Source organism: Sphaeramia orbicularis, chromosome 8 (assembly GCF_902148855.1).
Source record: "Sphaeramia orbicularis chromosome 8, fSphaOr1.1, whole genome shotgun sequence".
Classification (NCBI taxonomy): Eukaryota; Metazoa; Chordata; class Actinopteri; order Kurtiformes; family Apogonidae; genus Sphaeramia; species Sphaeramia orbicularis.
This window is the reverse complement of record NC_043964.1, coordinates 36,891,848-36,909,170: the sequence shown is the minus strand read 5'-3', so window position 1 is coordinate 36,909,170 and position 17,323 is coordinate 36,891,848. Positions and strand designations below refer to the sequence as shown.

The following is a 17,323-nucleotide window of genomic DNA, read 5'->3' as shown; positions in this document are numbered from 1 at the left end:
ATATCATCCTCTGTATTTGCTTTTTTTTTTTTTAATGTAAATCAGGTATTTTCCCATATTAAATTCACTGATCATGTAGGTGTTCATAAAATCTCAGATTAAAGTTGAGGATTATTATATCTCTGATATTTTATGCACCTTATATATCATGCTGATTATCATATATCATACTGTTTATCATAGAATCATATGTCATACTGCTATCTTGGACTGTTCAGACTGTATTTCTGATAATTCTGCACATTAACATCTGACTTTTCTCAGGCAGTTTTGCACATGCTCTGTGCCATGTGTCTGACAATTTACACAATTACCAGATGTTGCACATTTATTTAAATATAATTTTTTTTTCTCTTGGTAATACTAGTTTATATTTTTATGCCTTTTCTATTGCATGTCATTTTTAATTAACGCTTTGTTTTGGTTTTGTAACATCCTAGTTTAATTATTCTCTTCAAATTTTTATACTTAAACTCTTGTGGCGTTCAGTGTGAATGGCAAAATAAGATTTTCCTTGTACAGGGAAACCTGTTTACACATGGCAATAAACACTTTGAATCTAGAATCTTTAGTCAAAAACAGAGAAAACTAAAGAAAAAGTGACTGTCAGTGAAATCTTTCAACTGAAAATAAACCCAGTGTCTCCATCCACTGTCATTGATTCCAAGTGAAAGCAGCCTCAGCCCCACAATGTAATAAAATTGGTGAGATTTGCTACATTCATATGGTATAAAATTCAAGAAAATGTGAAATTAATCCAAGTATTAGGATTACAATACTCAGATTGGTTAATGTAACGAATTATAGTACAGATTACTTTTTGGGAGTGTAATCTGTAAAGGAATACATTTCAAAAGTAACCCTAACCATATGGATTGTGCTTTCAGGAAGAGGAAAATAATGATCACTTTTTTTTTTTACTCGTGTTCAATTACAAGCTATTTCTGGAATGACATAGACTGGCTGAAAATGGATAAAGTAACTAATGTAGAACAAGTAACATAATTTTCCAAAGGAACTCTTCACAAGTTGTTACATAATTATGGGTAAATACCACATTCATAAACGTAAATACAAAACAAAAATTATTTCCTTTGTGTGTTGAACATTGAGCTAAGAGCCTAGTTTTTGTCTTTGTCACTCCTAAAGGACTCAAACGAAAATGGAAGCCTTTTATGTGCAGATGTTTCTAAATATCTATAACTTTGACAAAATGCGCTTTTGTGTATTGTCGTTTCTCTTTCAGTGACATACATATTTAATTTGTTAATAAGCAGCCTTGCTAGTCCCTTTTTGTCTTTGTGCTGCATCCCATCGAGAGTTTTGTACGTTTAAAGATGTAAATAAATAAAAGTGGCGTATTTCCGGGTTTGAGTGGAAGTCACATGGTCTGAACGGAAGTGGAGCTCCATTTTCTATGGACTTCCACAGCTAGACTCTCTTGTTCTGAAAATTAAAAAAAAAAAAAGTTGTTAAGACCACTGATTTATTTACATTTTATAACTTTAAAGTAGAATTTTTTTCCATACATGTATTTGTCCCCTGGCAATATTCTGTAATTTTCTGTTCTGTTCAATCGTTGTTTACTTTGTTATATCTTCATTATGTTGTATATGTCATAATTACTATGTAGTTTGTACGAAAGCAAATAAATACGTTTAGTTTAAAAAATAAAAAAAAAACCTAGACCCTCTTGCAAGTCTTGAGTAATGGCCACTCTGCAATGCATGATGGGAGTTGGTACTTGCACCATGAGTAAAACTCGTTGTGCGTTTGATCTGGTTCGGGCTCAATAGCTCACCAAGTGCGCACGGATTGCGCTCGATTTCACACCCAACCGGACGCATGCAAAAATTACTTGATATATATAGAACGAAGTTTGAATATTTTGAATGAAAGCTGATATATATAGAACGAAGTTTGAATATTTTGAATGAAAGCTGATATATATAGAACGAAGTTTGAATATTTTGAATGAAAGCTGATATATATAGAACGAAGTTTGAATATTTTGAATGAAAGCTGATATATATAGAACGAAGTTTGAATATTTTGAATGAAAGCTGATATATATAGAACGAAGTTTGAATATTTTGAATGAAAGCTGATATATATAGAACGAAGTTTGAATATTTTGAATGAAAGCTGATATATATAGAACGAAGTTTGAATAAGTATACTTACATTTAAGAATACTGAGTGAACTCAAGTCATTTACTTGTCGTCAAAGTGATACTCTTCTGAATTCCCTGGCTTTGCAACATGGCTTCAGTTGGAATATTCCAATACTTTGCTGAACTCGACAACTTTTTTGCATCACCTGGCCCTACTCCAAATGACACAAACAGTTTGGAGGTTATATCGCGTCACCTTGAGGATCATATTACCACTATTGCGATGTTCTTATTGCTTGTGGGTAATAATGCTCAACAAAACCTTGTTGAAAGAACATTATGCATGAATCTTGAAAGAATTTACGAGTTACTTCAGGAGATGTTGGCTGAAATAACACTTCAGGCAGAAGCTGATATACAAAGGCATTGTATGGACACGCATTCTGCATCTCAGAGAGGAAGACCAAAGTAAGTGAATTTGAATAATTTTGGCTGCTGAGTGTAACTCTTTTAATGCAGAAGTGTTACTTGTAAGCAAGTATTTACACACACATTAACGCATTTTATTTATTTTTTTCTCTTTTAAGGTACAACATAACAGCTGCTCAACTGACTAACATGCGGGACTTAGGATTTAGCTGGATGGCCATATCTCGAATACTGTCTGTCAACATTCGAACACTGTACAACCACAGGACACAGCTTGGTTTACTGGACTACGGGAATTTCAATAACATTTCAAATGATGATCTTGATTATCTTATCAATGAGGTTCTTAGACAAACCCCTGGCTCTGGAGAGACTTACATCACTGGTAGTTTGAGAGGGAGAGGAATCCGAGTTCAACGATGGCGAGTGCGAGAGCGATTAAGAATTGTCGATCCAGTAGGAAGAATGTTAAGAGGACGGAGGGCAATTCAGCGGAGGGTCTACAATGTTTCTATCCCAAATCAAGTGTGGTATGTGTTGATTTGTAAATTTCATTAAGGTATAAGTCACTATATACATATTTTTACAAGATTATACTTTTTTTTTAAAAAAGTTTTATTTACAGTATTCAAAAAGGTTTAAGAGAGGGGAAGCTACTGGTTTTGCAGTAGAATATAAGCGTGCAGTACTAATGTAGTAACCCAGTTTCCCCACCAGATGGAGTTTGATGTTTGTGAGCACTCTGCCAACCAGAAATATGTAGTAGTATTACACTAATGAAGTAACAGTAGAGTTACTCATGTTATGCTGTAAAATCTCTGCGTGTTTGAAATAAAAATATCTTCTGCGTGTTTAAAATAAAAATATCTTCAAGTATGCGACACTAAGAATGGCTTATGAGCAACCAAAGAACAACACATGACAGTCGTAAGAAGCTTTGAGACTGAGGGTTTACACAAGCTGCCCAGTTTATAAAGAGTTTGATCAGATGGGCAATTGGCAGCACCACTGGAGCAGCTGAGGCTAAGAGCCTTGCTCAAAGGCCAAAGGCACCTCAGTAGCGACTAGGAAGGGGCAAGTGCTGATGTGTGGTGATTGAACTACTGCCCCTAAAATGCTGAAAAGGTAGTTTAGTATTTTGCAGGCAGATTTATGGCAGTTACACAGAAACAACCATAAATCTTGTCAGGTAACAAGTTACAACAATAAACATAATTTATGCAATATTATGTCAAGTACTTATTCTAAATTTTCATAAATTGCTACATTATTACTGAGCTATAATGTAAGGTGCTACATTATTTTTTTACTTTGTACACATGCATGATCTTTGGGGTTGGGAAGTTTTTATCACCAAGTAGCAATAGCCTAGAAGAGTCAAAGACGGTACATTTTGATATACAGTATATTCAATGTGGTTCATAATAATCAAAATAATAATGATGCATTTCCTCTTATTCTAGGCATATTGACACAAACCACAAGATAAATCCATGGGGATTTGTCTTTCATGGAGGAGTTGATGGATATAGTCGCTGCATTACCTACCTGAGATGCTGCACAGACAACAGAGCATCAACTGCATTACAACTTTTCCAGCGTGCTGTTGATGTTTTTGGGCTCCCACAACATGTCAGGGGTGATGCTGGTAGTGAGAATATTGATATTGCAAGGTTTATGATACAAAATCGAGGGGCAAATAGGGGGAGTTTTATGGTTGGACGTAGTGTTCATAATCAAAGAATTGAAAGATTATGGGGAGAACTCAACAGGGTTGTGTCAGCATACTTTAAAGACCTTTTCCTCTTTATGGAAAATTTTGGAATTTTAGATGGCACTGATCCACTTCATATTAGGGCTCTTCACCATGTTTACCTTCCAAGGATAAATAGATCTGTGGATGAGTTTGTAAGACAGTGGAACAACCACAGCTTACGAACAATGGAAAGCTGGTCACCACTGCAACTGTGGACGGTTGGAATGCTTCAACTTCCTCAACATCAAAGAACAGCATATCAGGTGCATGGGCAACACCCTTATGATCACCAGTGGGATGTTGAGTTGGGGCCAATTAATCCCTTGGAGGATGATGGAAATCATGGGATAGAACTTTTTCTCTCAGCATGTAACCTGCTTGAAATAAATGTTTAATCTACCAATACGTTGCTGTTCATCTCACAGTAGTTACGGTGATGTCAGACAGATGACCAGTGCATTATACAACGTTATTGTGAGAAAATCAAAGTTCTATGCTGATATTTTGTAAGACACTCGATTTGCAAAGACTATTTTAACCTTCACTCGTGCCTTTTAAAGGACAAAGATGGACAAGAGTCTACAGGTCCTTGGACAGAAGTAGTATATTCTTAATACACTTACAGCTTAAAATACACTTGTTTCATGACAAACCAAATTGTTATGACCATATAAATACTGAATGTAGTGTGTATTTTGTATCATGCATAATGTGTTATTGCACCATATTGAAGATGAAGCCTGCTTTTTAAGATCTAAAAATGTGTATACTTAACTTGAAATAAAAAGAAATGACATCTAAAGTCTGGTGTGCCTTTATTTCACAACAGATACTGAAGGACAATAAGTCAGTACATGCAAACCAGGAATATAGAACACTTTGTTAGAGATCCAATGCACAACGCATGAGGGGGAACCGTCTGCCATAGAAATGGGGGTTGAGCTTTACATTACAGGAGGCCATTGTTTGTCTCCCATTTCAAACAAAATGTAAACACCATTTGTAACTAACCCAGTGTTTGATAGTAACTATGACCATTGTCATTTATATTCTTATTTAACCCTTTGACCTTTTCCTAACCAACCTTATTATTGAAAATTATGCCTTTACAATCCAAACCTTAAACATGGCATTGTCACAACCTAAACTAACTGATTTTATAAATTTTAATGCTTAATTTGTGTATTTTGTTTACAGTTCCCTGTAGGGGTACTAATCAACCAACATTGCCAGGGGTGGAGACAAACATAGTTGTTCAGTAGTGGTCAACAAAGTGCCTCACATTTAAAAAAAAAAAAGTTCAACTGCACATTATTAAATTTTAAACACAAAACCAGGGCTTAAGATATATCAAATTTAACTTAAATTGTTTGACTATTTGTGCCTATTCTTATTATAGTAAATGCTGAATTTGCATCAAAAAAACTAAACGAAACAGGAACTACATATCTTCCTCATAACTCAAGCGCTCAACCTCTTCAAGCCCTCCATAATACCTCACGCTCTTCCAAATCCTGGTGAATTCCGTATGGCAAAATTCATATCAGCTTTGAAGTCAGAGTAGACTAAATGAATTGGTATGCGAAGAATGTTTTCACAAGTATTGGCCACTGGAAATCGGGAATAGGTGATGAACTCGAGGCTTGGCTTTGGGGAGAAACCCAGTGCTGGAATGCTGTCACATCCAGTGAAGAACACAAGAATATCCTCCAGATGGACATCTTTTTCAACTGTGAAAAAAAAAAACAAAAAACAAAAGTAGATGAGAACCACGTCTACTTGTCTTTTTATAGAGTACATAATTATACATCTGGAGCAGAGGTGCCCAATCCTGGTCCTCGAGTGCTACTATCCTATCCTAGTTTTAGATTTATCCCTCTTCTAAAAACACCCGATTCACTTGATAAGCCTATCATTAAGCACTGCAGAAGCCTGATAACGACCGTCGAATATGTTGGAACAGGGACACATCTAAAAACAAGTAGGATAGTAGCTCTCGACCAAAATTGGGCACCCCTGATCTGGAATGATACTAAAGACAGGTAAGAGGGGCGAGTAGTTCCCTTTAACCACCACTTGATTTTTTATTTATTGCCATGACAGTAATGTCTAAGGGTTTGCTATAATGCCAGAAAAAAAAAAAGTGTTTAATTTGCAGGGAAAGATAGCATTGATTAACACCAAGTGCTGGATGGTCTGCTGATACATAAATAACCTATTATTTACACACAGCCATAATGAAGGTCACAATATTGTAACCTTTGCACAGGTGAGGCCCTCTATGGTATCCTAGGGTTGGGTGATATGGAGAAAGTAGAATCACAATATTACTGACCAAATGCATCAATATTGATATTGCAGCAATAATATATGGTTATCATTGGTGCTTTCACATAATATTTACACAATGACATTACTGATGATCAGAAGTAATGTGTAAATAAAGACTATGTGGATAAAGATAAATTGGAGAACAGCTAGAACAGACTTGTAAGTAAAGCACATTTTGCTTTCATGTAAGCTTTAAAAAAAAAAAAGAAAAGAAACTACACTTACATTATGACATCCAAAATGAAAAACCACATCTGGTTTCAGCACAATATTAATAAGTGCACTTATTAAGAAAAAAAAATCTTTAGGGTGTTTTTGTAGAACAGGACAGGGAAGAAAGAATCGGACATCACCACACCTGAACTTGGAAGACAGAAGTTAATTCCAGCTCATGGAAATAATAGCCTCAGCAGACAACAGTAAACACAAAATCAACATGGCTCTGCCCCCTTTGGGGCTTCAGCCTAAACAATGTCTTACATTGAAACACTGCAAATTGAAAACTTACATTCAGCATCCTGGAGGTAGTCTTGCCAGAAAGCCAGGGCCCGGCATTCTCGTTGGAATGCATTACTTCCCCTTTCAGAATGAATGATCTGGAAGAGATTCTCCACATCTGTCGCTGTTAAAGCCTTTTCAGCCTTCACAAAAAGACACTTCATCTGTATAGGGTTTCTCTGGAGAGCATCTTGGACACCTAGAGATTTTAGGCCATCTCTGAACCTAGTCAAAAGAAAATAAATCCTAATGTGTTTGTGACTAGAAACCTGTGATGCAAGTTTTGTCCATATTTAATTTAGTAAGTTCCTTCAATGAATTGCAGAAAATTATATGTCTGCTTGGACTGGTGTTATAGAAAATTATATATCTTGAATCTTTTATATACCCTGCAGTAGCATTCTTTGTACAAAACTTAAGCTTTTTCCTTGTATTTGATTTTCTCTCATCTTTTCCATTTCTACCATTTTACTACAACTAACAATCGTTTGTTTTTTGCCAATGTACCATTATGTGCTCAGACAAGAACATACCTTTCAAAATGTGCACGGGTCCGCTGAAGGACATACCAGTGAGCCAAGTCCAAAGCAGTCTCTTGTTTGTTTGCAAGTGTTATGCGAACGTTGTGACCAGCAAGGTTGATCAAGCTGGCTGCTTGTGCAACGGCATCTTGCAGTTGCGTTTCAGTCTCAGCCTGTAAGATCTAAAAACAAAATGATAGGAAGGTAGTGATTTTTCGTTGACCCCATTACTTAGAAGCTTCAACGACTATTAGCTTTACCGTTTACCTTGCATGTTAATGTGTACAGGCAAAATAACTGCATTAGAAATTCAATAGAATCAGAAAAATGTGCTCACCGACAACACCTGTGACCTTGTTTCTTCATCAGTAATATGTTCAGCTGTGACCTTTACATTGTCTGGACCCTTTTGAAGACACTCGTACAAGAGTTCAGACAGGAAACATGGACTCTGTCCCCCATGGGCAATTGACATTGCCATGATCTGACCAGCATAGAAGTATCCATTGTCTTTCATCACTGTTATCAAATGAAAGTAAACATCACAAAAAGTGGTTACATCCAAAAAAAAAAAAAAAAAAAAGTCACATGTACAAAAAGCTGGTTAATTTTTATGCCAAAGCTCCTTTCCCAGTGTCAGTATAATAGAAAACTCCAAAGTATTTACATTTCCTCACAAATCTTAAGATGCAATGTATCCATTAAGCCAAAAGAAATGCAATAGTGTCCTCTTGCAGCAATATAAACTAATTTATTCAGAAGTACCTTTAGCGTTGCATGTGAGGACTTTTGCATTAGGTGGACCCTCAAATATGCCAATTTTGTCCTTAATTTCATGAAGACAAAGTCGGAAAAACTCCCGAGTAGGTCCTCCATTGTCCACAGCACCCTCAGATGTTCCATAGTCATCTGTAAACTTCACATCCACCTTCTTCTCAGGTGAAAAATTTGATCTGCCCATAGCTCTGGATGCACCATCCCACACATTTCTTCTTATGATATTGAAGCGTACAGTGCAGGCATCAATGACCCTTGAAGAAATCTGTTCCACAATTGTCTCTAAAGCCATCCTTGAATCACTGAAATTTTCATAACACAATGTAGTTAGTGCAAATGATATTAACTCGCCCACTGAGCTATAATATAATATTCCTAAGATTGTAAGCAATGTTTACTAAAGTTTTACAAAAACATTTGTGATAGAAAAAGGTCAGAGTTTTACTTTCTCTTGTTTATCTTGAATTACCTTATCTAGTAATTTATCACAAAAAGTGTGAAGAGCAATGCAATCACTTACAACACTGATTACAAATCACACATGTGCATATCATAAAAATTATCCTAGCATGGATAATTGTCACTGAGAAATTTTATACCATGGCTTTAAAATAAATGTTGATAATATGACTTCAGAAATGAATGCATATCTCATAAGAAAAAAAAAGGTATACATAAAGATATTTCTGACCAACTTGGGTTGCAGCCTGCTTTTAAGGGACCAAGTGATGACTCACCGTCATCTTTGCTTCAATGGTCTTTTTCATATATGAAAAAGTTGTTTTTTTGTCATTTAACACTCATATGCTTAAAATTCTGCTTGCTAATCATAGTTACCTTGCAGCTGTCTAGTTAATCTTTGTACTAGTCCACACAAAGTTTTATACTGCAATACAATTTAAATAAATTACACTTTATATACCATCTTCTACTAACCTCTCATTTACTCTGCAATCCAAAGACCTTGAAATGGCTTCCTGGAGATCAGGGTCATCAGAGTGGTATTCTTCCTCAAATAGGTCGAGGTATGCACTACAAAATAAAACAGTATCATTTTATAATGACATAGAGCTACAAATATGATATGACAGTTTCACAGGACGAAGATGTTGATGGTCTAATAACGCCAACGGACAGTGCGTTACTAGAGAATCACAGTATCAAGTAAAGAACATCTATTGTAATACAAAAATTAGACTGTAAATATGGCCAATAGTTATGAATTCCGGACCATTAAAAGAGACCAGAACATTTTTAAAAAGATATACCTGTAGGACGTGCTGGACAAACTACTGCCAGATGCACTGGGCTGGTTGAGACCATGAGACACACTGGAGATATTGGTGGAGGACAAATGAGTGTCAGCACTAGCACTGGCAGTGGGACAGATCAGCAAGTGATGGGTGTTGCTGCTGGAGACAGCAGAAGTTCCACTGGAGGGGGTGAGAGTCTCTTCATCAATAATGACAGGAGCACTAGTGGACAGTGTTAGGGTGTCAGCTGAGATGGAGGGTGCATCGGTGGAAATATCTTTGGTATCAACACACCAGACAACTTGATCACCACTAAAGCAGGATGGGGCCTCAACAATGGAGTTGGCCGACACAACATGTTTGGGAATGCCAGGCATGCTTTCAGTGACTGCAAGAACATAGTAAAACAGATTAATATTTAGATTTTGAGTAACATTTGAGTAACAGCGTCAGCATCAGACCACATCTTGAGCTTGTACAATGCATGAATTTAGCAATAGATTAAAAGTTGCAATAGGCTTGTTAGATTTGCGTCTGACTTTACACCAATTTGCTCCAATGTCTTACACGCATGAGCAATGACAGCCTCACAAAACCATAGTTTTTAGAGCCAGGTGCTGCAGTTGCTCTGAACCAATTGCAGACCAAGAACATGGGAAACACTTAGCCCTCACCTGATTGGTTGTTGACTGAACTATGACACTTTACATAACCATGTCATTTCTGAGGGACAGATTTTGATTTTTCCGATTCAAAAGTTTATGCTGTTAGTATACATATTGTGTTATTGATTGTGACGTTTAGTCGATTCTCACATTTGTACAGATGTAAAGCCCTGACTGCATCCGACTGATTAATAGTGAAAGCCATTGTCCTCTGAGTATTAATGTATTTAATACATTCCTTTTTCACATTTCAATTGATTACCCTGTCAGTATTGAAACAGCTGTACACTGCAGACAAACTGATACAGAAGTCCGATTACATTTTAATGGAGCAGAATCTGATTTAACAGGATGTAAGGGTTGCTGTGACTTCCTGCAATGACTGAAGGCTGCTGAAAACTAATCAAGAACACTGCAGATTTGTCACACCCCATGGTCTTGGCCACTTTAACAGTCAAGGTCCAGTTCATCTTTAACAAGCCTAATGTTGGTTTCTTACCTTGTATTTTTGCTTTGGAGTTGCTACATATACCTGTGCCTGAACTCTAACTGGGACCTATAACTACTTGCCTGCAATTGCTTTTAAGCCTTCATCATTAAAGTCATATGCACATTACCCTGCACAGCCAGCTGTGAAAGAACCAACATCATTCTCAGCTTTTTTGTGGATGCATGTAGAAAAAAATTATATTTACCATGTTTGTCAGTTTCTGATATTTCTGTAAAATCATGGCTGTTTGTCCGGTTGTCTTCCTCAGAACATAACTGTCAATTATAGCAGAGAAGTAAAACAAACTTTATGGATCCATTCAATAAAATTATACTAACAAACTTTGTCAGAGCATAGCATAACAGTATTTCAAAATAGCCAGCAAAAAATACATTGCAATTGTCATTGTCACATTTCTTGAAATCTTTAGCACTACTCACAGGTTGTTTTTCCTCACTTAGAATGACCTTGTCAGGCCTGACATAAATTGACTTCTGATGAAACAGTTTTTTCACAAGGTGTCCATTCAAAGTCTGATTAGAGCTAAGGGATGGTTGAACTAACTTGTAGTGGCACGGCATCAAGATTTGTAACCTGAGGGAATGAAAGAAAAGCATGCTGTATATGAAACTTGTTAAGGTACACTACAGAAACCTATGGAAAGGTTTTAGTTTCAGTACATTTGTTTGCACACAGACATGGAGGCTACATTGTCAATTTCAGTTAATCAGTTCAACTCATTTGAATGCAATTTTAAAGCTAGTTGTGAGAAGAAATTTAACCAAAAATGGTTTGTCAAAACCAAAATTGTGTAGTTACATATCCTTGCCAGCTTGTCAGAAATGAGCAGCTGCCACAAGGGATGTAAACAACAATAAATTCAAAACCTTTCCAACTACAGAATGTCATGTTACTGTTGCAAAAATACCATTATCAAACAGGTAACAAATGTGACAAGACAGATCAAAAACTTACCTGCACCCTTCCACATTTGGCTGGAAAGCCATCATTATTGTCTGCATTACTTTGTCAGCGTCCCAGTCACAGGAAAATTCCAAGGCAGATTTTATATGTCCATTTTCAAAAAGCCAAGCTTTACTGTCACGCCTCGGCACATGTGTAGATGTATGGTCTGGCAGGAGAATGACCTCTTTGGTGAAAGACTGAGCCACACTGCTTAATTGTTCCTGAAACCTTACAAAAATTAACCAAAAAACAATAATGTATTCCACGACATTAAACAGTGTTAAAGATGTACTTAATGTTTTACGATTAGGCTATTTATCACAGCATACATACAGTTGTGGAAAAAAGTTGTCCCACACTTTTAAGACTTTGCACAATCTCAAATATCATCATGCAATCCAAGTGAAAGAGAAATCAGGGCACTCATTATGGTTGGAAAAATTGACGGTGCTGACGTAAAATAACATCTACATGTATCAGCATGCACCTTCTTCAGGGTATTACAAAGACAAACACTCATTTATGCTAATGTCAAAGAAAGACACTCATTTATAGTAATGGACTTCATGTGGGACAGCCAGTGAGACAACTGTGAAAAGTTGTTTTGGGCACTAGGTGAGAGTAATTTTCTTGTGTTTTGAAAAACAGAATATGTCGGAGGGGGAAAAAAATAAAGAAAAAAAAGGAAAAAAATACAAGAAGCACCCAAAAAACAATACAAAAAAATTTAAATAAAATAAAAAAACTAAAAATAAAAAATAAATTAAATTTAAAAATATATAATACATATAAATTCAAAAAAGAAAAGACTAAAAAAACAAAGAGAAATAAATAAAATAAATTGATTAATAAATAAGTGAAAAAAATTATAATAAAGAAAGAAAGAAAAATAAATTTAAAAAAATACGAAAACACACAAAAAACAAAAAAACTAATACAAAGTATATATAATAAAAATATATATTTTTTAAAAAGTTAAAAAATAAAATAACAAATCTGAAATTCAACATTTTGAGAAATAATTTATAAATAGCGTGACAAATCGAAGTCTCCATTCAAACCTGGGTGCCACATGGCTTTGAGGACAAAGATCCAGTAGGCTAATCATACAAATGACTCGATTCTGATGGTTTCTGACATTGAAGCCATCATAATGTATGCCAGGGGTGGGGACAGTCAAACGCCTCAAACAAAGAGAAGCCTAGTGGATTATTTTTTCTTCCTTCATTTATTTGTTGTTATTATTATTATCATTATTATTATTATGATTATTATTCTGCACTTATTTATCTACCTATTTATTTTATTTATTTCTATTTACAAATTTTCTTCTTTTAATTAATTTATTTTTTAATTACATTTTTTAATTTGCTTTAATATTTTCTTACTTATTTTTTTTCACCCCCGACATATCCTGTTTTTCAAAACACAAGAAAATTACTCCCACCTAGTGCCCAAAAAAACTTTTCACAGTTGCCTCACTGGCTGTCCCACCTGATGTCCATTACTATAAATGAGTGTCTTTCTTTGTCATTAGTATAAATAAATGTCTGTCTTTGTAACACTCTGAAGAAGGCACGTGCCTATATGCATAGGTGTTATTTTACTCCAGCCCTGTCAAGTTTTCCCACCATAGTAAGTGCCCTGATTTCTCTTTCCCTTGGATTTATGCCCTCTCCAGGAACACCTTTAATAGGTTGAATACCAGTGGAGCTCCCTGTGACATTTTCTTTTTTATCATCATGTAATATTTGCAGAAAAATGTTTTGTGTTTTAACATATGTGGCTGCATCAGACAGACACAGTTGCAAATGATTAAATTTTGTTTAGTGTTAACAGGAAGAAAAACTAAACTCTTTAATTTCAACATGTCCTTGATGTGTTTCATTAATTGACTGAAACCTTCAGTTTAGACCTTGATGGAGTGGAGCATGTGCAGAATGTGGGTTTAGAGAATTGAACAGGACTTGACAGTCTTCAGTGACTTAAGAGTGATTCTTAATGCAATATGTATCCCAAATGCAAAGGGTGTCCAAAAACTTCTTTCCACCACAGTTGATCAAAATATTTTCACAGATTTCGAGAGGAAAAATAATACTGATCCCCCTCATGTTGAATAAAAGGGTTTTTCACAATCAAATTTAAAGATTTCTCTATTATGATGGCAGCAATAGCTTGTTGCCCGTATCATAATGTATCTGCAACAATATTCTTCCTTTGAAACTGTCTTTGCAGAATAAACATGATAAAATGTGGAAAAGTGAACCCATTGGTGGAAGTGCTGATATTTAATTTTTAATCCACTAGAATAAGTCCAATTCCAGGTTAATATTCTGTCCTAGTGATGGGAATTGATAGGATTTTTTCAATATCAATACCACTGTCCTTTCTGCATACCACTCCAATTCCTTATTAATTTTCCTATTGATTCCTGAGGGGTTTTTTGAGTGGGGAAAAGTAGTTCAGCAGGTCATAACAGGACTTGTTTGACCATTTTCCATATTAGATCATTCACAATGTCACACATACAACGTTGTAAACACACAGAGAGTGAAGCACAATTATATTTTCCAGAACTAAATATTCTGAGACCATGATAATTTTAAAACATGTAGGATGATATGATCCACTCTGGTCATTCTGTCCACTCCTGGTGAGTGACAGACAAATCCCAACAGTGGTTTATGGTCCAGTTACTCTGGAGGTCCCGTTGTCTGGTTCGTGTGGAAAACCAGACATCATGCTGGGAAATGAGAGAATCGTTAAGAATTGCTAACGCTGGAGGCCTACATTTCGTACTGCGTACCGGTAACCTCTTCAACCACTTAACTAAAGTTACCTACTTTAAACATAATCCACACGATAACCTAGTAGCGGTAAAAAAATAACTGTTTTTATCAGTTTACTGGTTATTTCTGGCTAAACAAAAGCTTCGACTCTTAACAACAATTCAATTTAGATTGTTACCTCTTGAATTTTGAGCCCCTCCGGTTGAACGGTCGAAGATTGTAGGCACGGCTTGTTGCGGAGGGCACCGCGGAGGTAAAGGGCGCATTTGGAACTGGCAGGGCCAGGCCTCTAGGGCTCATTGCAGGCGGTCTTCCACGATTAAATAGTGAGTGCACTTCTTCGTCCACACTGGCATACTGCCCACGGTTAGCATTAGTATTGTTAACATTATTTGGACTTGTAGTACATGCATTCGCAAGTGTATTAATGATCTCTTCATTACTTAAAATAGCTGAAACAAGATTCCGAGCAGACTCCATGGTGTCACATGGGCACCAACATCCACATGGGTGTGGTTATTGTGGTCACATCAAAACACAAAATGGCGCTAGACTCCATCCAAAATATTCAGTTGATTCAAAATATTCAGAATTAATTATAAATATTCAGACGTCATTCAAAATATTCAAACTTCATTAAAAATATTCAAACTTCATTCCATATATATCGGCTTTCATTCAGTATATTCAAACCTAATTCCGTGCGCACTCCGTGCGCACTTGGTACGCTATTGAGCCCGAACCAGATCAAACGCACGAGTTTTACTCATGGTGCAAGTACCAACTCCAATCATGCATTGCAGAGTGGCCATTACTCAAGATTTGCAAGAGGGTCTAGGTTTTTTTTTTTTTTTTTTTAAACTAAACGTATTTATTTGCTTTCGTAAAAAATACATAGTAATTATGACATATACAACACCAGAAGCACTCGGAGAGCGCAGACCTCCGCCAAGGCTGATCAGTGCCCCCCCCCCCCCCCCCGCCAAGGAGGTTATGTTTTTGCCAGGGTTTGTTTGTTTGTTTGTCTGTCTGTCTGTCCGTTAGTGTGCAACATAACTCAAAAAGTTATGGACAGATTTTGATGAAATTTTCAGGGTTTGTTGGAAATGGGCCCCCCCGTGGGCCCCCCCACCCCCGATCACCACCAAAATTTAATCATTTCTTCCATATCCCATTTCCAACAAACCCTGAAAATTTCATCAAAATCTGTCCATAACTTTTTGAGTTATGTTGCACACTAACGGACAAACAGACAGACAGACAAAAAAACAAACCCTGGCAAAAACATAACCTCCTTGGCGGAGGTAATAATGAAGATATAACAAAGTAAACAACGATTGAACAGAACAGAAAATTACAGAATATTGCCAGGGGACAAATACATGTATGGAAAAAAATTCTACTTTAAAGTTATAAAATGTAAATAAATCAGTGGTCTTAACAACTTTTTTTTTTTTTTAATTTTCAGAACAAGAGAGTCTAGCTGTGGAAGTCCATAGAAAATGGAGCTCCACTTCCGTTCAGACCATGTGACTTCCACTCAAACCCGGAAATACGCCACTTTTATTTATTTACATCTTTAAACGTACAAAACTCTCGATGGGATGCAGCACAAAGACAAAAAGGGACTAGCAAGGCTGCTTATTAACAAATTAAATATGTATGTCACTGAAAGAGAAACGACAATACACAAAAGCGCATTTTGTCAAAGTTATAGATATTTAGAAACATCTGCACATAAAAGGCTTCCATTTTCGTTTGAGTCCTTTAGGAGTGACAAAGACAAAAACTAGGCTCTTAGCTCAATGTTCAACACACAAAGGAAATAATTTTTGTTTTGTATTTACGTTTATGAATGTGGTATTTACCCATAATTATGTAACAACTTGTGAAGAGTTCCTTTGGAAAATTATGTTACTTGTTCTACATTAGTTACTTTATCCATTTTCAGCCAGTCTATGTCATTCCAGAAATAGCTTGTAATTGAACACGAGTAAAAAAAAAAAAGTGATCATTATTTTCCTCTTCCTGAAAGCACAATCCATATGGTTAGGGTTACTTTTGAAATGTATTCCTTTACAGATTACACTCCCAAAAAGTAATCTGTACTATAATTCGTTACATTAACCAATCTGAGTATTGTAATCCTAATACTTGGATTAATTTCACATTTTCTTGAATTTTTATACCATATGAATGTAGCAAATCTCACCAATTTTATTACATTGTGGGGCTGAGGCTGCTTTCACTTGGAATCAATGACAGTGGATGGAGACACTGGGTTTATTTTCAGTTGAAAGATTTCACTGACAGTCACTTTTTCTTTAGTTTTCTCTGTTTTTGACTAAAGATTCTAGATTCAAAGTGTTTATTGCCATGTGTAAACAGGTTTCCCTGTACAAGGAAAATCTTATTTTGCCATTCACACTGAACGCCACAAGAGTTTAAGTATAAAAAATTTGAAGAGAATAATTAAACTAGGATGTTACAAAACCAAAACAAAGCGTTAATTAAAAATGACATGCAATAGAAAAAGGCATAAAAATATAAACTAGTATTACCAAGAGAAAAAAAAATTATATTTAAATAAATGTGCAACATCTGGTAATTGTGTAAATTGTCAGACACATGGCACAGAGCATGTGCAAAACTGCCTGAGAAAAGTCAGATGTTAATGTGCAGAATTATCAGAAATACAGTCTGAACAGTCCAAGATAGCAGTATGACATATGAT

At 35.8% G+C, this 17,323-nt stretch overlaps 2 protein-coding genes across 2 annotated transcripts; one reads left to right on the top strand and one right to left on the bottom strand.

The window, feature by feature from the left end:
- Nucleotides 1-2,279: 2,279 nt before the first annotated feature.
- On the top strand, nt 2,280-5,506 carry LOC115424840 (uncharacterized). Its single transcript, XM_030142241.1, has 4 exons — nt 2,280-2,582; nt 2,702-3,073; nt 4,007-4,216; nt 5,497-5,506. Exons 1-4 carry the CDS (start codon nt 2,398-2,400, stop codon nt 5,504-5,506), a joined length of 777 nt encoding a protein of 258 aa, XP_029998101.1. The 5' UTR covers nt 2,280-2,397.
- LOC115423409 (G2/M phase-specific E3 ubiquitin-protein ligase-like) lies at nt 5,124-15,221 on the bottom strand. Its single transcript, XM_030140182.1, has 11 exons — nt 14,768-15,221; nt 11,810-12,028; nt 11,275-11,428; nt 11,040-11,109; nt 9,695-10,067; nt 9,363-9,458; nt 8,415-8,728; nt 7,987-8,168; nt 7,662-7,831; nt 7,139-7,353; nt 5,124-6,029 (listed from the first exon to the last, which is right to left on the bottom strand). Exons 1-11 carry the CDS (start codon nt 15,067-15,069, stop codon nt 5,797-5,799), a joined length of 2,328 nt encoding a protein of 775 aa, XP_029996042.1. The 5' UTR covers nt 15,070-15,221; the 3' UTR covers nt 5,124-5,796.
- Nucleotides 15,222-17,323: the final 2,102 nt, after the last annotated feature.

Bases quoted from the DNA above. Each gene is read 5' to 3' on its own strand.
- LOC115423409 (XM_030140182.1), bottom strand. From the start codon at position 15,069: ATGGAGTCTGCTCGGAATCTTGTTTCAGCTATTTTAAGTAATGAAGAG. The intron at 8,169-8,414 runs GTACTTCTGAAT...ATTTGATAACAG, and splicing joins CCTCACATGCAACGCTAAAG to TGATGAAAGACAATGGATAC. The intron at 7,832-7,986 runs GTGAGCACATTT...TTTTGTTTTTAG, and splicing joins CAAGGTCACAGGTGTTGTCG to ATCTTACAGGCTGAGACTGA.
- LOC115424840 (XM_030142241.1), top strand. From the start codon at position 2,398: ATGTTCTTATTGCTTGTGGGTAATAATGCTCAACAAAACCTTGTTGAA. The intron at 2,583-2,701 runs GTAAGTGAATTT...TTCTCTTTTAAG, and splicing joins TCTCAGAGAGGAAGACCAAA to GTACAACATAACAGCTGCTC. The intron at 3,074-4,006 runs GTATGTGTTGAT...CTCTTATTCTAG, and splicing joins TCTATCCCAAATCAAGTGTG to GCATATTGACACAAACCACA.